This window comes from Eriocheir sinensis, chromosome 36, assembly GCF_024679095.1.
Source record: "Eriocheir sinensis breed Jianghai 21 chromosome 36, ASM2467909v1, whole genome shotgun sequence".
NCBI classification, from domain to species: domain Eukaryota; kingdom Metazoa; phylum Arthropoda; class Malacostraca; order Decapoda; family Varunidae; genus Eriocheir; species Eriocheir sinensis.
Window position 1 is genome coordinate 12,087,217 of NC_066544.1, and position 21,061 is coordinate 12,108,277.

The window sequence follows — 21,061 nt, forward strand, 5'->3', positions numbered from 1 at the left end:
AGCTGAATGCTATTGAATAATAGGGGATAGGTGTTTGGAAGATTGCGTCGAGTTGATACGTGCAGAAATCGAGTTTCTGAGGTGTTAAAGGACATCAGGTTCCTTCTGCCCCAATCAGAAATGATAGCAAGGTCTGAGGTTAAGCGTTCTGCAACCTCCAGTCTGGAGTCTTGTAATTCCTGTTGGGAGGGTCATCTGTTGAAAGAAGTTGAATAATGCAGAGTAGAGTCATCAGCGTACGAGTGGATAGAACAGTTTGTTATGGCAAGAAGATTATTGATGAATATCAGGAAGAGAGTAGGAGATAGGACAGAGCCCTATGGGACACCACTGTTGATAAGGTTTTGGGAAGAACAGCAGAGATAGAACGGCTGGAAAGGAAACTGGAGATAAAGCTACAGAGAGAGGGATAGAATCCACAGGAGGGTAGTTTGGAAAGCAAAGACTACTACTCTACTACTATTGTTAGTTGTATTGCAACCACTACCACCTCTACTACTGGTACATCTACTACTGTTTACCGCCGTGGCACCTTCAGGAGTAGGTAGCCGCGTAGAAGTAGCAGTACCTTGGCCTGAGTGACAGACAGCGCCGCCAGGGCCGCCACGGCCACTAACAGCATTAACTTTCCCATTGCTGATCGGTGTGGGGCGTCGTTGTGGATTGTGTGGTGTTCTGTCAGTCTGCTAGATATACCCAAGGAGTGAAACACTTGTGGCTGTTACAGGTGATGCGATGTAGCAATGTCAATTTACAGAAAAGCGATGACAGTGCAAGCAAAAACACTCAATATTTCCTATCATATTATATATATATATATATATATATATATATATAGATATATATATATATATATATATATAGAGATATAGATATATATATATATATATATATATATATATATATATATATATATATATATATATATATATATATATATATATATATATATATATATATATATATATATATATATATATATATATATATATATATATATATATATATATATATATATATATATATATATATATATATATATATATATATATATATATATATATATATATATATATATATATATATATATATATATATATATATATATATATATATATATATATATATATATATATATATATATATATATATATATATATACATACATACATGTAGTACATGGTAACAGAAGGGAACTGAAGGTTTGGTTCAGTGGCCCAGGTTCGTTCATCACTCGGATACATATAAATAACATGGGAAAGACAGGGGATTTTTTTTATATTGATTACATTTCTTACTTTGCCTACGTTATCATGGCCAGTGTTTTACCCGTATGGGTAAAACACTGATGAAACAAACAAACATGTAAAGTCAAATCATATCACGATAACGCACAAACACACTGACATGATATGGAAGAACCATATACAGAGTTAACTAGAGTTACAAGAGCTAACAAAAAGTAAGTATTCACGAACACACTCTAGGTTGAACGGGACAGGCTAAACACGTGGGCCGAGCAACGCGTGGAGGCTAGAATGAAACATTTCCAGGCACAAAAACGAATAGTTAAAACATACGGAAAAAACTGTGGAGAGCTGACGAAGGGGAGAATCACGCACGACACACGACTACATAAACCCAAAACTAAGGGCACCCCGCACCACAGTCCCTTCAAGGCACTCTCCTCCAACACAGGCGTTCTGGCGACAGGTTGGGGCAGGGGGGTCAGGTAAACATATGGGCAAAAACAGAGAGAAGAGCCACCTTGGTCTCTCAGCATACCGCAAAGCGGGTAGGACTTTCATTGAATCCATGGAGGTGGGCCGACTAGAATGCGAATGGAATATGGGTGTGTGCCGCTCCCTCACCAGACACTGCCCAGATGTTCTTGATTTCAAGGAGTGGCAGAATTACCCGTAAAACGAGCCATACCGGACACCCGACCTGGGTATAGTCTTATACAAGAATGGAGATCTTAACATTTTACAAGGTTCACAATAACGTGAAAAATATGCTTAAAACTAGGAAACCAAAACATAATACAGTAACATATAAAGGAAAAAATCAGTTAATAGGGGCATACGCCGGAGAGCGATCTGCTTGGCCTACCCAACGACGCCATCCACTTGGGTTCCTCCGAGCAAGTCTCCATGCAAGCACCCTTCCCATAAAAAGTACCTCCCAGCAGACTCTATCCTCCTCCCTCCAGGATTGCCTCCTCTAGATACAACCAAGTGGTTTTTTTTTTTGTTTTTGTTTTTTTTACGTCTTGGCCTATTGCGCCGGTAGGCTTCTTCCCGGTGGATCCTGATGGTCGGTCCAAGGCTTCTTCCCGGTGGATCCTGATGGTCGGTCCAAGGCTTCTTCCCGGTGGGTCCTGATGGTCGGCCCAGCCCGTTCTGGCGCAGGCGAGTGTTTATAGTGGCGCCATCTTGCATTGGCTCATGCTGCCTCCGGAGCTCATCTTTAATCCTAGAATCTAGAGTCCGGGCTGATAGGTGGTCTTCTGGACAGCATGTGGGTAGTTTTAAGCCACTCGGCGGAGGCGGAAAAATCCCAGCTTTGTGGCACCGGTCAGGGATTGAACTCGCGTCCTCCTGAACGCGGGGCCGTCTTGCTATCTGTTCAACCACCGCCTACCTTAGTGTGCAGGGTTTACTTTTAGGTAGTGTGTCACGTGCCCCTAAAGCCGGAGAGAGCGTTCATGGTTTTTGCAGGTAATAGAACTTTATCCAGTTTCACGAAGAAGTCGCTTATTAGGCACTTAGTCATTCCGAGGATGTCGTATGATTCCGAGAAGGCATTTATTATCAAAGGTATCATTCGCCTCTTCAAGTCATTATCCATGGTTTCCATGTTCCATTGCCAAAGAGTACGACAGGGAGCACAAACGACTTGAAGGTCCGATTTTTTTACCTTCTACACAAGTATCGACAACGAGATAGACTCGTGCTGAGCCACTCCATAACACCGTGGGTGAAGCCAATCCACCACAAGAGTTATTGACATTAGTCGCCATTGTTCTGCACTACATTACCAAGGCATGTGAATTTTGCCAAGATCTCGATGTTCTCGCCACCCGTATGATCAGACTGCTCTGTTTCATCCAGTGAGTGGCCCAATAGACCTTAAGTCCCAATGGCTTCACTTCTTCGTGCAGTGCCTCGAAAGACACATGCAGCAGACCCTCAAGCGACTGCATCATCGGCAACAACAAGGGTGGTGACCGATATTTACCTTCTTTGTCTCTGAAGAGGGGGTAGTGATCCTTGACCTGAGCGTGTGAGTTAAGGATAGACCAGATATATTTGATGTAGAAGAAGGGGACAGCTGTGTGTTATCAAAGAATATGGGATAAATGTCTAGAAGAGTGTGTCGAGCTGTCAGGGGGAGAAATTGAGTTTTTGAGGGATTTTTGAAGACTGAGGAACACCAAGTGTAATGCTAAGATCCGCCTGATGAGTGAGCCTCCCATAACTCACTCTGCGAGTGGGGTACTTCTTTGGCCGACTGGTTAAGGAGTGGCTTTCCCATCTCGCTGGTCGCGGGTTTGATCCCCGGCGCCGGCAAAACCATTCCTTGTCTGGATTAATTTCTCGTGTGTTTCGTTACACGCTATGGTCGTGTGGAAGTATATAGTAGAGTGGAATTCGAGCAGTACTCAAGTTCCTTTTGTCCCATTCAGAAACTATGATAAGGTCAAAGCTTAAGTGTTCTGCAGCGTCCATCCTTGAATTATTTAATTCCTGTGGGGTATATTCATCCTTATCAGATGTCACCACCGACCGTAGGGCCCACGAAGCATGAACTTTTTTTTTTAATCATCGTAAATTAATCACTGGCAAACAACAAATTTATCGTCTAATTTTTTTTTAGCTGATTTAGTACAATTTTGATGTGCTGAATTAAAAAATCACATTGATTTTGCTCAATCAGATCAACTTTTTTTTTTATCTATCGCCACATGATGTTTTTTACTTTTTTTACACGTACGGGTATTTTCTATTTATGAGGCAAAATTCTTTCTTATTTCTTTAAATAAACGAATTTTGAAGAGTTTGTATGCGCCAATTTTTGACTAACTGGTACTTTTGGTATTTTGTTGGGAGAACAGTCCGGATTCACCAAGTACCCGTGCTTTCTGTGCATGTGGGATAGTAGGGACAAAGCTCAGCATTACACGAAGAAGGACTGGCCTGTACGGGAGGAATTGGTGCCTTGCAGAGCAAGGAACGTCATAAACAACCCTCTGGTGGACAGAGACAGGATACTCTTCCCACCGCTGCACATCAAGCTCGGCTTGATCAAACAGTTCACCAAAGCTCTGGACAAGGATGGTGGCTGCTTCACTTACTTGTGCCACGCTTTTCCAGGATTGACCATGGAGAAGTTGAAAGCTGGCATCTTTGACGGTCCTCAACTCCGTCAGCTCATCAGAGATCCAGAGTTTGAAAACTCAATGAACGAAGTGGAACTGGAAGCGTGGAAGACTTTTGTTCTTGTCGTGACGCAACAAGAAGGCCAGGAACTACGCAGAACTTGTCACCAATATGCTGACTGCTTTCAGAAACCTCGGATGCAACATGAGCATCAAAATGCATTACTTATTCTCACATATGGATCGGTTTCCTGAGAATCTGGGATCAATGAGCGACGAGCAGGGGAAGAAATTCCATCAGGACATGAATATATATATATATATATATATATATATATATATATATATATATATATATATATATATATATATATATATATATATATATATATATATATATATATATATATATATATATATATATATATATATATATATATACATATGTATGTGTGTGTATATATATATATATATATATATATATATATATATATATATATATATATATATATATATATACATATATATATATATATATATATATATATATATATATATATATATATATCTTCTATCGATATTTCCACGCTGACTGCTCTTCTGAACTTGCTAACTGCATGGCTCCCCCCTGCGGCCCTGCTGCACTCGACTTTCTCATGCTCATCCCTATACTGTCCAAACCCTTATGAAGAGTTAACCAGCATCTTCACTCTTTCATCCCTCACGCTGGTAAACTCTGGAACAATCTTCCTTCATCTGTATTTCCTTCTGCCTACGACTTGAACTCTTTTCAAGAGGAGGGTATCAGGACATTTCTCCTCCCATTTGATCTTGCTTTCGGCCACCTCTTTTGTTTCTTTTTAGGAGCAGCGAGTAGCGGGCTTTATTTTTTATCATTGTTTTCTTTTTTTGTTTACCATTGAGCTGCCTCCTTTGTTGTAATATATATATATATATATATATATATATATATATATATATATATATATATATATATATATATATATATATATATATATATATATATATATATATATATATATATATATATATATATATATATATATATATATATATATATATATATATATATATATATATATATATATATATATATATATATATATATATATACATGTATATATATATATATATATCTATATATATATATATATATATATATATATATACACTCTATCTATTATGTTGTCGCATTTTTTTCTTAGACAAACATTGAGAGAAATGAATGCGCTGCATTAAATGTTCCCATTGACTAAATGCGATGCATTGAATTTCATCATATACCCAAAAAGTTAATTTAGGATTACTGTTTGAAGGCTAAACCCCACAGCTTGATTAAAGCTACCTTCTTTTCCGCTGCGACCACCAGCAAAAGATCATTGATGAATAACAGGAAGAGAGTGGGTGATAGGACAGAGCCCTGTGGAACACCACTGTTGATAAGTTTAGGGGAAGAACAGTGACCGTTTACCACCGCAGAGATAGAACGGCCGGAAAGGAAACTGGAGATAAAGGAACAGAGAAAGGAATAGAATCCGAAAGAGGGCAGTTTAGAAAGGAAAGAGTTGTGCCAGACTCTATCGAAAGCTTTCGATATGTCTAGCGCAACTGAGAAAGTTTCACCGAAGCGGCTAAGAAAGGATGACCAAGAGTCAGTTAAGAGAGAAGATCGCCAGCAGAACCTCTTGCGGAACCCATACTGGCGATCAGATAGAAGGTTAGAAGTGGATAGGTGTATTTGAATCTTCCGGTTAAGGATTGATTCAAAAGCTTTGGATAGGCAGGAAAGTAAAGCTATAGTGCGGTAGTTTGAGGGATTCGATCGGTCACCCTTCTTAGGCACAGGCTGTATGAAGGCATACTTCCAGCAGGAAGGAAAGGTAGATGTTGACAGGCAGAGGAGAAAGAGTTTGAACAGGCAGGGTGTAAGCACGGAGGCACAGTTTTGAAGTACAATCGTGGTACCCAAATGTTGACACAAATTTCAGTAACTTTCGTTCACAGGCACTAAAGAATTTTCCTTTTTAACTTGATTCACAAGCAGTAGATTTGTAAAATACCTGATGAAAACATTTGCTTATGAATAAAAGAAGGTAACTACTTTGTTGGGGGTGAAAATATCCATTTAATGCTAAAACAATTATGTCATTAATTTGACTTTGCTTTCTGGCAACTACCAATGGCTGATCTTTCCGCTATTTGTATTACTATAATGTTCAACTCTTTTAATCAAACCGTAACATAAAATAGATATTCAACGTTAATACTTGCACATGATTTTAACTCGTATGATATAATTCGTTCAGTGTAGGGAGAACTCCTTGGGATGATAGGCTACACACACATGATCTTATAAAAGTTATTAGCCTTATATTTTAACATGCTTAATATATATATATATATATATATATATATATATATATATATATATATATATATATATATATATATATATATATATATATATATGACGTGGCGGGCGCCATGGAAAATGATGCTACTGTATAGGGCAGGGGTTCCCAACCTTTTTGTTCCTCTGTACCCCTTGGGCATTTTTATAGGTTTCCGTGTACCCTTAAAAATATAGGATAAAAAACGATGAAATTGTAATATTTTCATATTTTATAATGAAGTATGTATGTGTAGACTGATGATATAATTCAAATAAGTTTTGCTTACTAAAATGAGGAAATTGAAAAAAAAATATGGCATTGTGCAATATGAATGCAGATTAAAACACCATGTATTGCACAGTAGTGGTTATTCTCTCAGACCCAATGTACCCCTGAAAAGTGCAAATGTACCATTGGGGGTACATGTACCCCAGTGGGAACCCCTGGTATAAGGAACACCTTACGATGCTAGGCTACACACATCTTAAAAGGATTATATCAATAGCCTAATAGTTCGTGGGTTTTTTTTTTTTTTTTTTTGTGTGTGTGTAAATATGTAAATAAATAGATAAGTAAATAAATAAATATATGAAATTAAAACTAGACATTGGACACTCTAACGAGTGCAACCCGCCCACTGCCAACACCCTCTGGTCGGAGTGCTCAAAATGAGAAAATATGCATTTTTGACCTTGATGACCTGGACCTTTGACCATTGGTCTTGAAAATTGAACTCGTCCGGTGGGGGGCTATTAGTAGTCCACCTATGAAGTTTCAACATCCTAGCTGTAGTGGTTCAAAAGTTATCGCGTTACAGACAAAAAAAAAATCATAGCTGAAACAATTCCTTCCGCAAAATTCTTTTGCGGGCGGTAAAAATTAAGCATGACCCATGCTGCGTGCGACACCATCGTTGGTACCAGTACCGGAGGGTGCCGCCCCTTTCTCTCTGAGTACTTACTTTCTACATAAGAAATCAGTTTATAGGTATTATGAAAAGACTCATTATCTAATAACACTAACAGCAGATATTAACAAATTTACACTAAATGTTTGTTCTGGATATGTGTATTCCTCTACTCTCAAGTGTTTTCATCCTGGTCATTATTTGTTGTCCGGCAAGGTGATTACTAAGCAATATCTTTATTTTCCTCAGATTCATTTTCAGATATAGCTCAGACTCACTGCATGAAGTTTCTCGATCATTCATTGTAAATTTCCTCATTACACCCCACCGTAAGGTCTTATCGGAACCGTATTGAAACAGGACCACAAGCCCCTTGATGGGCACCCTGCGTCGTGACTCCCGACATAATCACGTCACAGCAATAAGTTGTCATTATTTATAAAAGGGAAAAAAATACCCAGTATTTGCTGATGTCATGTATTTCAAATACAAGTGAAAGCGAAACAAGAGCATAGTTCCACTGAGCATACTGAAATTTTGTTGATAACCTGGTGCTCAGTGAGTGTGCAAAAAGAAGATTCACATTCAGCCAAACTTAAATGCTGATGAACTTGAGCTTGAAGCAATGTGAAAACTACAGCTAAATGTTAGTAAAATGCTCTCATTCTGTTAGCATTGTGTTAAGAAAACCTAGTATGCATCAGTGCCGACATTATTATAATACGTAAGTCAATAAATCCTACAGCAGGTTGTTGAGAGTTCCCTGAACCATGAAACAAGTCGCTTCAATAACAGTTTCATCTCAGCAGCCAGTGGTTCAAAACATCAATAGCCTATCATAATGAATAGCACTGAGGGGTCACAGTTTATGATTCTATTCTCGTGCTTTTCCTTCTGCGAATTTCCACACGTTCCGTCTGTCATAGGAAGGGTGGGAGAGGACCATCTTAGGAGAGGCATCCCGTTCAACACGCTTACGGTATTCCTATGTTGCTGAACCAACTAACCCATGCCCATGCCCGGGTTATTTCTCGTGGAGGTGCTGGTAGAAGTACTAGTGGAAGTGGAGGTGCTGGTAGAAGTACTAGTGGAAGTGGAGGTGCTGGTAGAAGTGGAGGTGCTGGTAGAAGTAGTACTGGTAGAAGTGGAGGTGCTGGTAGAAGTACTGGTAGAGGTGGAGGTGCTGGTAGAAGTACTGGTAGAGGTGGAGGTGCTGGTAGAAGTACTGGTAGAGGTGGAGGTGCTGGTAGAAGTACTGGTGGAGGTGCTGGTAGTAGTAGGAGTGGTCGTGGAGGTGCTGGTGCTGGTGGTGGTGGTAGTAGTAGTAGGGGTAGTGGTGGTGGTGGTGGTAGTAGTAGTAGGGGTAGTGGTGGTGGTGGTGGTAGTAGTAGTTGGGGTAGTGGTGGTGGTGATGGAAGTAGTAGTTGGGGTAGTGGTGGTGGTAGTAGTAGTTGGGGTAGTGGCGGTGGTGGTGTCGGTATTGGGGCCCGGTGTTGTGGTCACGGGGCCCGGTGTTGTGGTCACGGGGCCCGGTGCTGTGGTCACGGGGCCCGGTGCTGTGGTCACGGGGCCCGGTGTTGTGGTCACGGGGCCCGGTGTTGTGGTCACGGGGCCCGGTCTTGTGGTCACAGGTCTCGCGGTGGTAGCTCCTTGAGTAGGTACAGCAGTATAATGCGTTGTGGGAGGGACAGCAGTTGGAGGGGATGGAAGAAAATTAAGAGTATTAGAATTATGCTGTAACTTTTTTTGGATGTGCCTGTAAGATATATTGTGACACCAACCAAAGTTATTGCCTTGTTCAAGATATATTTGTTTTCCAGTTCTCTCCTCTACATAAACCCAGCCCCAGCAGGAATGTGGGTCTGTTCTATTCATTGATTTTGACCGGCAGGATACCTTTCCACGAGCAAATTTTAAAAGTGTATCATAATATAGGAGAGAGAGAGAGAGAGAGAGAGAGAGAGAGAGAGAGAGAGAGAGAGAGAGAGAGAGAGAGAGAGAGAGAGAGAGAGAGAGAGAGAGAGAGAGAGAGAGAGAGAGAGAGAGAGATCGTCGTGTTCACTCACCTGGTTTGCAGCATACACAGTTGTAACCTTTGCAACCCTCGACGACAATGAAGCCGTACTGTGTGGGGCACTCCTCGTGGCCGTCCACACATGTTCCTCCCCACAGGCTGCAGGAGGGACTGTCCTCACACTTGGGCGCACAACACTTACAGGCCGGACCGTTCCCCAAACCAGGCTGGCTCCCGTAGCTGGAGCCGCTCGAGTAAAGATTGCACAGCCCCTTCAGCTCCCTCTCGTTCTGGTACCGATCACACGCCTTCTTGCACGTGCCATAGTTTCTCGAACACTGCTCACCATGAGGACAGCTGTCTGGAGGGCCATCTGGGAACAAACCAAGAATTAGCGGTACACCCAAGTGGAGTCTAAGGCTCTTCGTCTCATCAGCTCTCCTCCTCCTACTGATAGTCTTCTAACTCTTAAATTACGTTTCGATGTTGCCTCTCGTTCTCTCTTCTATCGATATTTCCACGCTGACTGCTCTTCTGAACTTGCTAACTGCATGCCTCCCCCCCTCCCGCGGCCCCGCTGCACACGACTTTCTACTCATGCTCATCCCTATACTGTCCAAACCCCTTATGCAAGAGTTAACCAACATCTTCACTCTTTCATCCCTCACGCTGGTAAACTCTGGAACAATCTTCCTTCATCTGTATTTCCTCCTGCCTACGACTTGAACTCTTTCAAGAGAAGGGTATCAGGACACCTCTTCTCCCGAAATTGACCTCTCTTTCGGCCACCTCTTTTGATTCTCTTTTTAGGAGCAGCGAGCAGCGGGCTTTTTTATTTTTATTATTGATTCCTTTTTTTGTGTGCCCTTGAGCTGTCTCCTTTGTTGTAAGAAAAAAAAAAAACATCACTGCTACATGTGATTTAGGTAGCTGGTTCCTTGTGAGACAGGCAGGATACCTTTCTACGAGCAAATTTTAAAAGTGTATCATAATATAAGAGAGAGAGAGAGAGAGAGAGAGAGAGAGAGAGAGAGAGAGAGATCGTCACTCACTTGGTTTGCAGCATACACAGTTGTAACCGTTGCACCCCTCGACGATCCCGTGGCCGTGCTGTGAAAGGCACTCTTCGTGGCCGTCCACACATGTTCCTCCCCGCTGCCTGCAGGATGGACTGTCCTCACACTTGGGCGCACAACACTTACAGGCCGGACCGTTCCCAAAACCAGGCTGGCTCCCGTAGCTGGAGCCGCTCGAGTGAAGATTGCACAGCCCCTTCAGTTCCCTCTCGTTCCGGTGCCGATCACACTCCTTCTTGCACGTGCCATAGTTTTTCGAACACTGCTCACCATGAGGACAGCTGTCTGGAGGGCCACCTGGGAACAAACCAAGAATTAGCGGTATACTCATCCCTACTGTGATTTTGGCGGCCGGTTCCTTGTGAGTTATGTAGATTCTAAACTTGAGGATCATAATGTTATGCCGCTTTGGTTTATTCGTTTATTTTCTTCGTCACAGCCGTTGTCACTTTAACACCTGAACTGGGCTCTAATCTTTTCTAATTTTTACCAATTCATCGTCCATAGCCACCTCTACCTCCCCCTACCTGCCTTCCCCGCCCCTCCTCGTCCCCGTCTTAACGGCCCCAAAATTTCTTCTGATGAGAGAGTGAGGTCAGCCCCTGAGTTAGAGAAACAAAGAAAGAAAAAGAGAAAGAAAAAGTAATAAAGAAATAAAGAGAGAGACAAAGAAAAAGAAAGAAAGAGTGAAAGAAAAAATATAGAAAGAAAGAAAGAGAAAGAAAGAAATAATGAGAGAAAGAACGGAAGAAAGAAAGAAAGAAGAGATAAATAAATAAAATGAGAAAGAGAGAATTAGAATGAAAAATATATAGACAGAAAGAGACAGAGACAGGAAGAGAAGAAAGAGAGGAAGAAAGAGAGGGAAAGATAGAAAGTAAAAGAAAGAAAGAAAAAGATAAAGAAAAATGAAAGAGGAAGATAGAAGAAAGAGAGAAAGAAAGAAAGAAAGAAAATGAGAAAGAAAGAATTAGAATGAAGAAATATATAGACAGAGACAGAGACAGGAAGAGAAAAAGAAAGCAAGAGAGGGAATGATAGGAAGAAAAAGAAAGAAAGCGAAAGAAATATAAGAGAGGAAAAAAAAGAAAGAAAAAGAAAGAGAGGAGGAAAGAAAGAACTAATGAGAAAGAAAGAAAGAAAGAGTCTCCCCTTCTTAATCCACACTCCTATTTTCTCCTGGGATGTGCAGGTGTGTGTAGGAAGCATGGAGGTAGAGGAGGGAACGGAGGGATGGGGTGGGGTCGCGGTGACAGGCTCGGAGCGAACTTCAAGGGAAAGGTTGAGGAAGTGGAAATCTGCCTCCTGCTCAGCTAAAAGTGTAAGACTGACAACGGCCCCGTACGCTCCTTTACTCAGGAAATTTCCATGTTTGATTGATATTATATTAGATTAAGATTCACACAAGTAATTCAGTAAAGGATAACACCCAGCTGTCACCTTCTTCTACACTAAACCACATTATCCTCGGTCTATCCTTAACTCAAAATCTCAACTGAAACCACATATCTCCTCTCCTGTTACATCAGCTTCCTCGAGGCTGGGCGTTCTGTATCGTCTCCGCTAGTTCTTTTCCCCTTCCCAGATGCTATTCTATTCTGACGAAAAGTTTTTATGTATGCAATCATGAATGCTTTCATGAAATATTTGTATTTCCATCCGAATTCACCGTATTTAGTATAATTTTGTATTCGCATGTTAAAAAATCTGAGGTTATTCGTATTCGCATTTGACTATTTCACTTTTGTATCCACTCCATAAATGCTTTTAAGACTGGAAAATAGTGTCAAAGTAATGATAAAGAATGCAAGATACACATCATGTAGGGTAGTCATGCACTCTCCATGTCATCTCATTTACCTTCAATGCAACAAACGCAGTCGTCATCACAGGCGTCGGATTGAGCGTGGCCTTGACAACCATTGGGCTTCGTACACCGTCCTCTCTTTGCCTTACAATGGCTGGTGGTCTTGCACTTCTTCTTCTTATTCTTCTTATTTTTAATGCAGCACAGACAGCCTTTCTTGCACAGCTTCTTTGGCTTCTCATTTTTTTTACACTTAGACTTGCAAGCTCCTCCTTTTGCTTCACATTTAGAACTGGACTTACACTTTTCTGTTGAGTGGTACATGAAATTAATAGCGGGATTGGGCGTGGTCAATTGACTTAGCCATGGAAGTGACCTTTTAGAAAGGCTGAGTTTGCTAGCAAAAGAATAGAAATCAAACAAGTGACCAAGGTCCACTATATCACTTCCTCGCCTTGTTTTGTGCAGATAAATAATAAAACTAGCCGATGCAGAATTACGAGAACCATTATTTTACGTCCACAAGTTACATCAGAAAGTTTAGGAATATTTGGCCGACTTTTGTGAAGGGCTATAATATAGCTGTCGCTATACACTTACTGGACTTTGATTTGGGTTTGCAGCATCCACACCAGTCACCCTTGCATCCTCCACCTTCCTTCCACTTCCCCTTTTTGCAGTCTCCCTTGTAGGTGCAGGTGCCCTTCTTGCACTTGCCCCCACACTGCCCACCGCCGCCACCGCCACCGCCGCCGCCGCCGCCGCCGCCGCCGCCGTAGCCACCGCCTCCGATGAATTTCTCATCTGGTGGAGGTGATATTGAATTACCGAACTTTCTTTACGAAAATTCATTGGTACTACCGGTATACCTAGAGATCGGACACATTGCTAAAATGATTCGCTAAAATGCTTTGATCGTGACTGGTTTTTATAAATATGTTAGTAAGCATTGTATTACCTTGTACTTGTATCTGGCATTGTAAACCTAACAAAGTCAACTAAATTAAGTAAAAAGATAAAGAGAGAGGTTACATTAGCATAAAATCTACATTTCATATTAACCAGCTGAGAAAGCCACCCACTTCTTTGGTAAAGGATAAGTTTTGTGAGAAAAGTTAAGAAATATAGATAAAAGAAACCTATCTCTAAGGTAAAAAAAATAAGTATTTTGTGAGGAAAATAAAGAAAATTAGATAATTAAAACCTTTCATGCTGAAAATCATACTTTGACCCAGTCCAAATCAAACCTCCGGGTTTTTTTCCAATATTAGTCTGAAACCCTATGTCAGTATCATCTTCATTTTTTTTTTGTGTGTGTGTGTGACTATCGAAACGTGCTTCAACGTTGATCTATTTTTCTCCAAGGCATTTTTCAATTGTTGCACGCCATCAGCGTAATGCATTTTATGGTATTTGAATTAAGATTATTCTTTTACTGAATTTCGAGCTTTATTATTGTGAATGTAACTGAACAAAATTATTATTTATGCGTACGTCCTTGATTCAAAACATTACTGAACCAACACTTTCCTGTTTATCTGCCATGACTTAGAGAGCAACGGTGATCGTCGTTATTTACCTTTCAACGACTCGTCATCGTCCTTCTTTCTGTTATTCTTCCTCGTCCTCGCTCTGTATTTTATTCTCTTTTGGCGGTCATCCACATCATCATTCTTCTCCGTCCGCCTCTGCATCAGCCGTGGATTATTGTTCCGTGGTTCATTATTTTCTTTGACTTCTTTCTTCATCTTTCTGTTTGAACGATCTTCCTTGTTTTTCTTTTCAAATGACTTTACATTTTTGGCATCTAGAAGGACAGAATTTAGTGAATCATTAAAGAGACAAGATATATCTTAGTATATTAACAATTCTACTTTTGGGGGACTAAATATTGATAAAATATATTCAGTATGCCTTTCATCACACTCCTGCTCCTAACCCCAACCCCCAACACGTTGTCCACAGGTGAGCTTGTGAGTGAGAGACAGCCTTCCCAACTTACTCGGCTTGCAGCAGATCTCTTGGTCCGGGCAAGGCGCCGCGCCCTCCAGCTCCTTGCACTCTTTGCTGCTCACGATACACCGTCCGCCGACTTCATTGCACGAAGGTAAGTTGCGAGTGTCCTGTTGTGGAGAGGGAAGAGGAGGCGTGACGAGAGGAGGGCTGGTGGTAGCTCTACTACTACTATTGTTGCTACTACTACTACTACTACTACTACTACTACTACTTCTACTATTACTACTACTATACTACTTTTTTTTACAGCAAGGGAGACATCTCAAGGGCAATTAAACAAAAAAGCAACAACAACAAAAAAAAAAAACCGCTAAGCGCTGCTCCAATAACAGTAACCAGAATAAGAGGCCAAAAGAGAGGTCAATTTCGGGAGAAGGTGCCTTGAAACTTCTCTTTTGAAAGAGGTCAAGTCGTAGGCAGGAGAAAATACACACAATGGAAGGCTGTTCCAGAGATTACCGGCGGAAGGGATAAAATAATGAAGATGGTGGTTTACTCTTGCATAAGGGATCTGAACAGTATAGGGATGAGCTAGAACAGAAGTGTCGAGTGCAGCGGGGCCGCGGGAGGGGGGAGACGTGCAGTTAGCAAGTTCAGAAGAGCAGTCAGCATGAACATATCGGTAGAAGATAGAAAGAGAGCAACATTGCGGCGGAATTTAAGAGGTAAAAGACTCAGTAAGTGGAGGCGAGTTGATGAGACGAAGAAGACTCTACCGTGTCTACCCTGTCCAAAAGGGCGGTGTGTGTGGAGCCCGCCCCCCCACACACACACGTGAGATGCATACTTCATACGAGGGCGGACAAGGCCCTTGTATATGGACAGCATTTCTGCGGGGGAGAAGAAATGTCGGAGACGATACATGTAGAACGTCCAACCTCGAGGAAGCTGATTTAGTAAGAGAGGAGATGTGAAGTTTCCAGTTGAGATTTTGAGTTAAGGATAGACCGAGGATGTTTAGTGTAAAAGAAGGTGACAGCTGAATGCTATTGAATAATAGGGGATAGGTGTTTGGAAGATTGCGTCGAGTTGATACGTGCAGAAATCGAGTTTCTGAGGTGTTAAAGGACATCAGGTTCCTTCTGCCCCAATCAGAAATGATAGCAAGGTCTGAGGTTAAGCGTTCTGCAACCTCCAGTCTGGAGTCTTGTAATTCCTGTTGGGAGGGTCATCTGTTGAAAGAAGTTGAATAATGCAGAGTAGAGTCATCAGCGTACGAGTGGATAGAACAGTTTGTTATGGCAAGAAGATTATTGATGAATATCAGGAAGAGAGTAGGAGATAGGACAGAGCCCTATGGGACACCACTGTTGATAAGGTTTTGGGAAGAACAGCAGAGATAGAACGGCTGGAAAGGAAACTGGAGATAAAGCTACAGAGAGAGGGATAGAATCCATAGGAGGGTAGTTTGGAAAGCAAAGACTACTACTCTACTACTATTGTTAGTTGTATTGCAACCACTACCACCTCTACTACTGGTACATCTACTATTGTTTACCGCCGTGGCACCTTCAGGAGTAGGTAGCCGCGTAGAAGTAGCAGTACCTTGGCCTGAGTGACAGACAGCGCCGCCAGGGCCGCCACGGCCACTAACAGCATTAACTTTCCCATTGCTGATCGGTGTGGGGCGTCGTTGTGGATTGTGTGGTGTTCTGTCAGTCTGCTAGATATACCCAAGGAGTGAAACACTTGTGGCTGTTACAGGTGATGCGATGTAGCAATGTCAATTTACAGAAAAGCGATGACAGTGCAAGAAAAAACACTCAATATTTCCTATCATATTATATATATATATATATATATATATATATATATATATATATATATATATATATATATATATATATATATACACACACACACACACACACACATATATATATATATATATATATATATATATATATATATATATATATATATATATATATATATATATATACACACACACACACACACACACACACACACATATATATATATATATATATATATATATATATATATATATATATATATATATATATATATATATATATATATATATATATATATATATATATATATATATATACACACACACACACACACACACACACACATATATATATATATATATATATATATATATATATATATATATATATATATATATATAGATATATATATATATATATATATATATATGCATACATACATACATGTAGTACATGGTAACAGAAGGGAACTGAAGGTTTGGTTCAGTGGCCCAGGTTCGTTCATCACTCGGATACATATAAATAACATGGGAAAGACAGGGGATTTTTTTTATATTGATTACATTTCTTACTTTGCCTACGTTATCATGGCCAGTGTTTTACCCGTATGGGTAAAACACTGATGAAACAAACAAACATGTAAAGTCAAATCATATCACGATAACGCACAAACACACTGACATGATATGGAAGAACCATATACAGAGTTAACTAGAGTTACAAGAGCTGACAAAAAGTAAGTATTCACGAACACACTCTAGGTTGAACGGGACAGGCTAAACACGTGGGCCGAGCAACGCGTGGAGGCTAGAATGAAACATTTCCAGGCACAAAAACGAATAGTTAAAACATACGGAAAAAACTGTGGAGAGCTGACGAAGGGGAGAATCACGCACGACACACGACTACATAAACCCAAAACTAAGGGCACCCCGCACCACAGTCCCTTCAAGGCACTCTCCTCCAACACAGGCGTTCTGGCGACAGGTTGGGGCAGGGGGGTCAGGTAAACATATGGGCAAAAACAGAGAGAAGAGCCACCTTGGTCTCTCAGCATACCGCAAAGCGGGTAGGACTTTCATTGAATCCATGGAGGTGGGCCGACTAGAATGCGAATGGAATATGGGTGTGTGCCGCTCCCTCACCAGACACTGCCCAGATGTTCTTGATTTCAAGGAGTGGCAGAATTACCCGTAAAACGAGCCATACCGGACACCCGACCTGGGTATAGTCTTATACAAGAATGGAGATCTTAACATTTTACAAGGTTCACAATAACGTGAAAAATATGCTTAAAACTAGGAAACCAAAACATAATACAGTTACATATAAAGGAAAAAATCAGTTAATAGGGGCATACGCCGGAGAGCGATCTGCTTGGCCTACCCAACGACGCCATCCACTTGGGTTCCTCCGAGCAAGTCTCCATGCAAGCACCCTTCCCATAAAAAGTACCTCCCAGCAGACTCTATCCTCCTCCCTCCAGGATTGCCTCCTCTAGATACAACCAAGTGTTTTTTGTTTTTGTTTTTTTTACGTCTTGGCCTATTGCGCCGGTAGGCTTCTTCCCGGTGGATCCTGATGGTCGGTCCAAGGCTTCTTCCCGGTGGGTCCTGATGGTCGGTCCAAGGCTTCTTCCCGGTGGGTCCTGATGGTCGGCCCAGCCCGTTCTGGCGCAGGCGAGTGTTTATAGTGGCGCCATCTTGCATTGGCTCATGCTGCCCTCCCGGAGCTCATCTTTAATCCTAGAATCTAGAGTCCGGGCTGATAGGTGGTCTTCTGGACAGCATGTGGGTAGTTTTAAGCCACTCGGCGGAGGCGGAAAAATCCCAGCTTTGTGGCACCGGTCAGGGATTGAACTCGCGTCCTCCTGAACGCGGGGCCGTCTTGCTATCTGTTCAGCCACCGCCTACCTTAGTGTGCAGGGTTTACTTTTAGGTAGTGTGTCACGTGCCCCTAAAGCCGGAGAGAGCGTTCATGGTTTTTGCAGGTAATAGAACTTTATCCAGTTTCACGAAGAAGTCGCTTATTAGGCACTTAGTCATTCCGAGGATGTCGTATGATTCCGAGAAGGCATTTATTATCAAAGGTATCATTCGCCTCTTCAAGTCATTATCCATGGTTTCCATGTTCCATTGCCAAAGAGTAAGACAGGGAGCACAAACGACTTGAAGGTCAGATTTTTTTACCTTCTACACAAGTATCGACAACGAGATAGACTCGTGCTGAGCCACTCCATAACACCGTGGGTGAAGCCAATCCACCACAAGAGTTATTGACATTAGTAGCCATTGTTCTGCACTACATTACCAAGGCATGTGAATTTTGCCAAGATCTCGATGTTCTCGCCACCCGTATGATCAGACTGCTCTGTTTCATCCAGTGAGTGGCCCAATAGACCTTAAGTCCCAATGGCTTCACTTCTTCGTGCAGTGCCTCGAAAGACACATGCAGCAGACCCTCAAGCGACTGCATCATCGGCAACAACAAGGGTGGTGACCGATATTTACCTTCTTTGTCTCTGAAGAGGGGGTAGTGATCCTTGACCTGAGCGTGTGAGTTAAGGATAGACCAGATATATTTGATGTAGAAGAAGGGGACAGCTGTGTGTTATCAAAGAATATGGGATAAATGTCTAGAAGAGTGTGTCGAGCTGTCAGGGGGAGAAATTGAGTTTTTGAGGGATTTTTGAAGACTGAGGAACACCAAGTGTAATGCTAAGATCCGCCTGATGAGTGAGCCTCCCATAACTCACTCTGCGAGTGGGGTACTTCTTTGGCCGACTGGTTAAGGAGTGGCTTTCCCATCTCGCTGGTCGCGGGTTTGATCCCCGGCGCCGGCAAAACCATTCCTTGTCTGGATTAATTTCTCGTGTGTTTCGTTACACGCTATGGTCGTGTGGAAGTATATAGTAGAGTGGAATTCGAGCAGTACTCAAGTTCCTTTTGTCCCATTCAGAAACTATGATAAGGTCAAAGCTTAAGTGTTCTGCAGCGTCCATCCTTGAATTATTTAATTCCTGTGGGGTATATTCATCCTTATCAGATGTCACCACCGACCGTAGGGCCCACGAAGCATGAACTTTTTTTTTTAATCATCGTAAATTAATCACTGGCAAACAACAAATTTATCGTCTAATTTTTTTTTAGCTGATTTAGTACAATTTTGATGTGCTGAATTAAAAAATCACATTGATTTTGCTCAATCAGATCAACTTTTTTTTTTATCTATCGCCACATGATGTTTTTTACTTTTTTTACACGTACGGGTATTTTCTATTTATGAGGCAAAATTCTTTCTTATTTCTTTAAATAAACGAATTTTGAAGAGTTTGTATGCGCCAATTTTTGACTAACTGGTATTTTTGGTATTTTGTTGGGAGAACAGTCCGGATTCACCAAGTACCCGTGCTTTCTGTGCATGTGGGATCGTAGGGACAAAGCTCAGCATTACACGAAGAAGGACTGGCCTGTACGGGAGGAATTGGTGCCTTGCAGAGCAAGGAACGTCATAAACAACCCTCTGATGGACAGAGACAGGATACTCTTCCCACCGCTGCACATCATGCTCGGCTTGATCAAACAGTTCACCAAAGCTCTGGACAAGGATGGTGGCTGCTTCACTTACTTGTGCCACGCTTTTCCAGGATTGACCATGGAGAAGTTGAAAGCTGGCATCTTTGACGGTCCTCAACTCCGTCAGCTCATCAGAGATCCAGAGTTTGAAAACTCAATGAACGAAGTGGAACTGGAAGCGTGGAAGACTTTTGTTCTTGTCGTGACGCAACAAGAAGGCCAGGAACTACGCAGAACTTGTCATCAATATGCTGACTGCTTTCAGAAACCTCGGATGCAACATGAGCATCAAAATGCATTAGTTATTCTCACATATGGATCGGTTTCCTGAGAATCTGGGATCAATGAGCGACGAGCAGGGAGAGAGATTGTATCAGGACATGAAAGAGATGGAGACCAGGTATCAGGGACGCTGGGATGCAGCCATGATGGCTGATTACTGTTGGACTCTGAAAAGAGACATCCCTACCTCTGAGCATTCTAGGAGTTCGAAGAAACCGATGTTCATGCCCTGAATTTTGAACAATGATGACCTAATATCCAATTTACGTGTACTTACCTTTGTCAATGTCTACTATTCAATGTACACTTATCAATTTTTGTAACATCTAGTTAATGAATTATGTTAGAAAACGATTTTTTATATCTTAAAAACCTATTTCGGATGAGAAATGTTAACAAAAATCAACCAAAAATGTCACAAAAATGTAATCGATTTAGTTATAAGATCGGATTTTTTAAAAATCGACTTAGCATAAAAACCTAACGTGATCGAGAGAAACGGGTGTCATTTTCGGATTCAGCGGTGCAAATTTGTCCTAAATCAGTTGAAAAAAAAAAGACAACTTAAATTTTTTTTTTGTAACCCAGTGAATTATCTATGTTTGTCTGGGACTTGTAACAATTACACTCCAATACAATAAAATACAATGTTGTTAATAAAAATGTAAAGATCATTCTCGTTGTCTTATTTATTGGTAAACGAGAGAAAATAAATGACCGTGGAAAGCTTCTCCTCTTTAAAAATCTTTCTTGCATGAAAACCTTGCAAAATCAAACAGAATTTGAGATTTTAAAAATTCTATTTATCTTACAATATTTGCTGACTACCTGC

General features: G+C 41.2%; 1 protein-coding gene across 11 annotated transcripts in view; it reads right to left on the reverse strand.

Moving 5' to 3' along the window:
* Positions 1-8,165: 8,165 nt before the first annotated feature.
* The window catches only part of LOC127007810 (spore coat protein SP96-like), a 46,160-nt gene continuing 33,264 nt past the window's right edge, over positions 8,166-21,061 (reverse strand). For 10 of the 11 annotated variants that reach the window (XM_050879188.1, XM_050879182.1, XM_050879191.1 and 7 more), the window contains 2 exons: positions 9,769-10,089; positions 8,166-9,351 (listed from right to left, as the gene is read on the reverse strand). In XM_050879188.1, coding sequence (XP_050735145.1) covers positions 8,705-9,351; positions 9,769-10,089 — 968 coding nt within the window. In that variant the 3' untranslated portion in view covers positions 8,166-8,704. Of the gene's footprint in view, positions 9,352-9,768; positions 10,090-10,768; positions 11,090-12,652; positions 12,908-13,199; positions 13,404-14,178; positions 14,407-14,601; positions 14,723-16,160; positions 16,289-21,061 lie in introns of those variants that run through there. The other variant, XM_050879192.1, reaches the window with a different exon arrangement.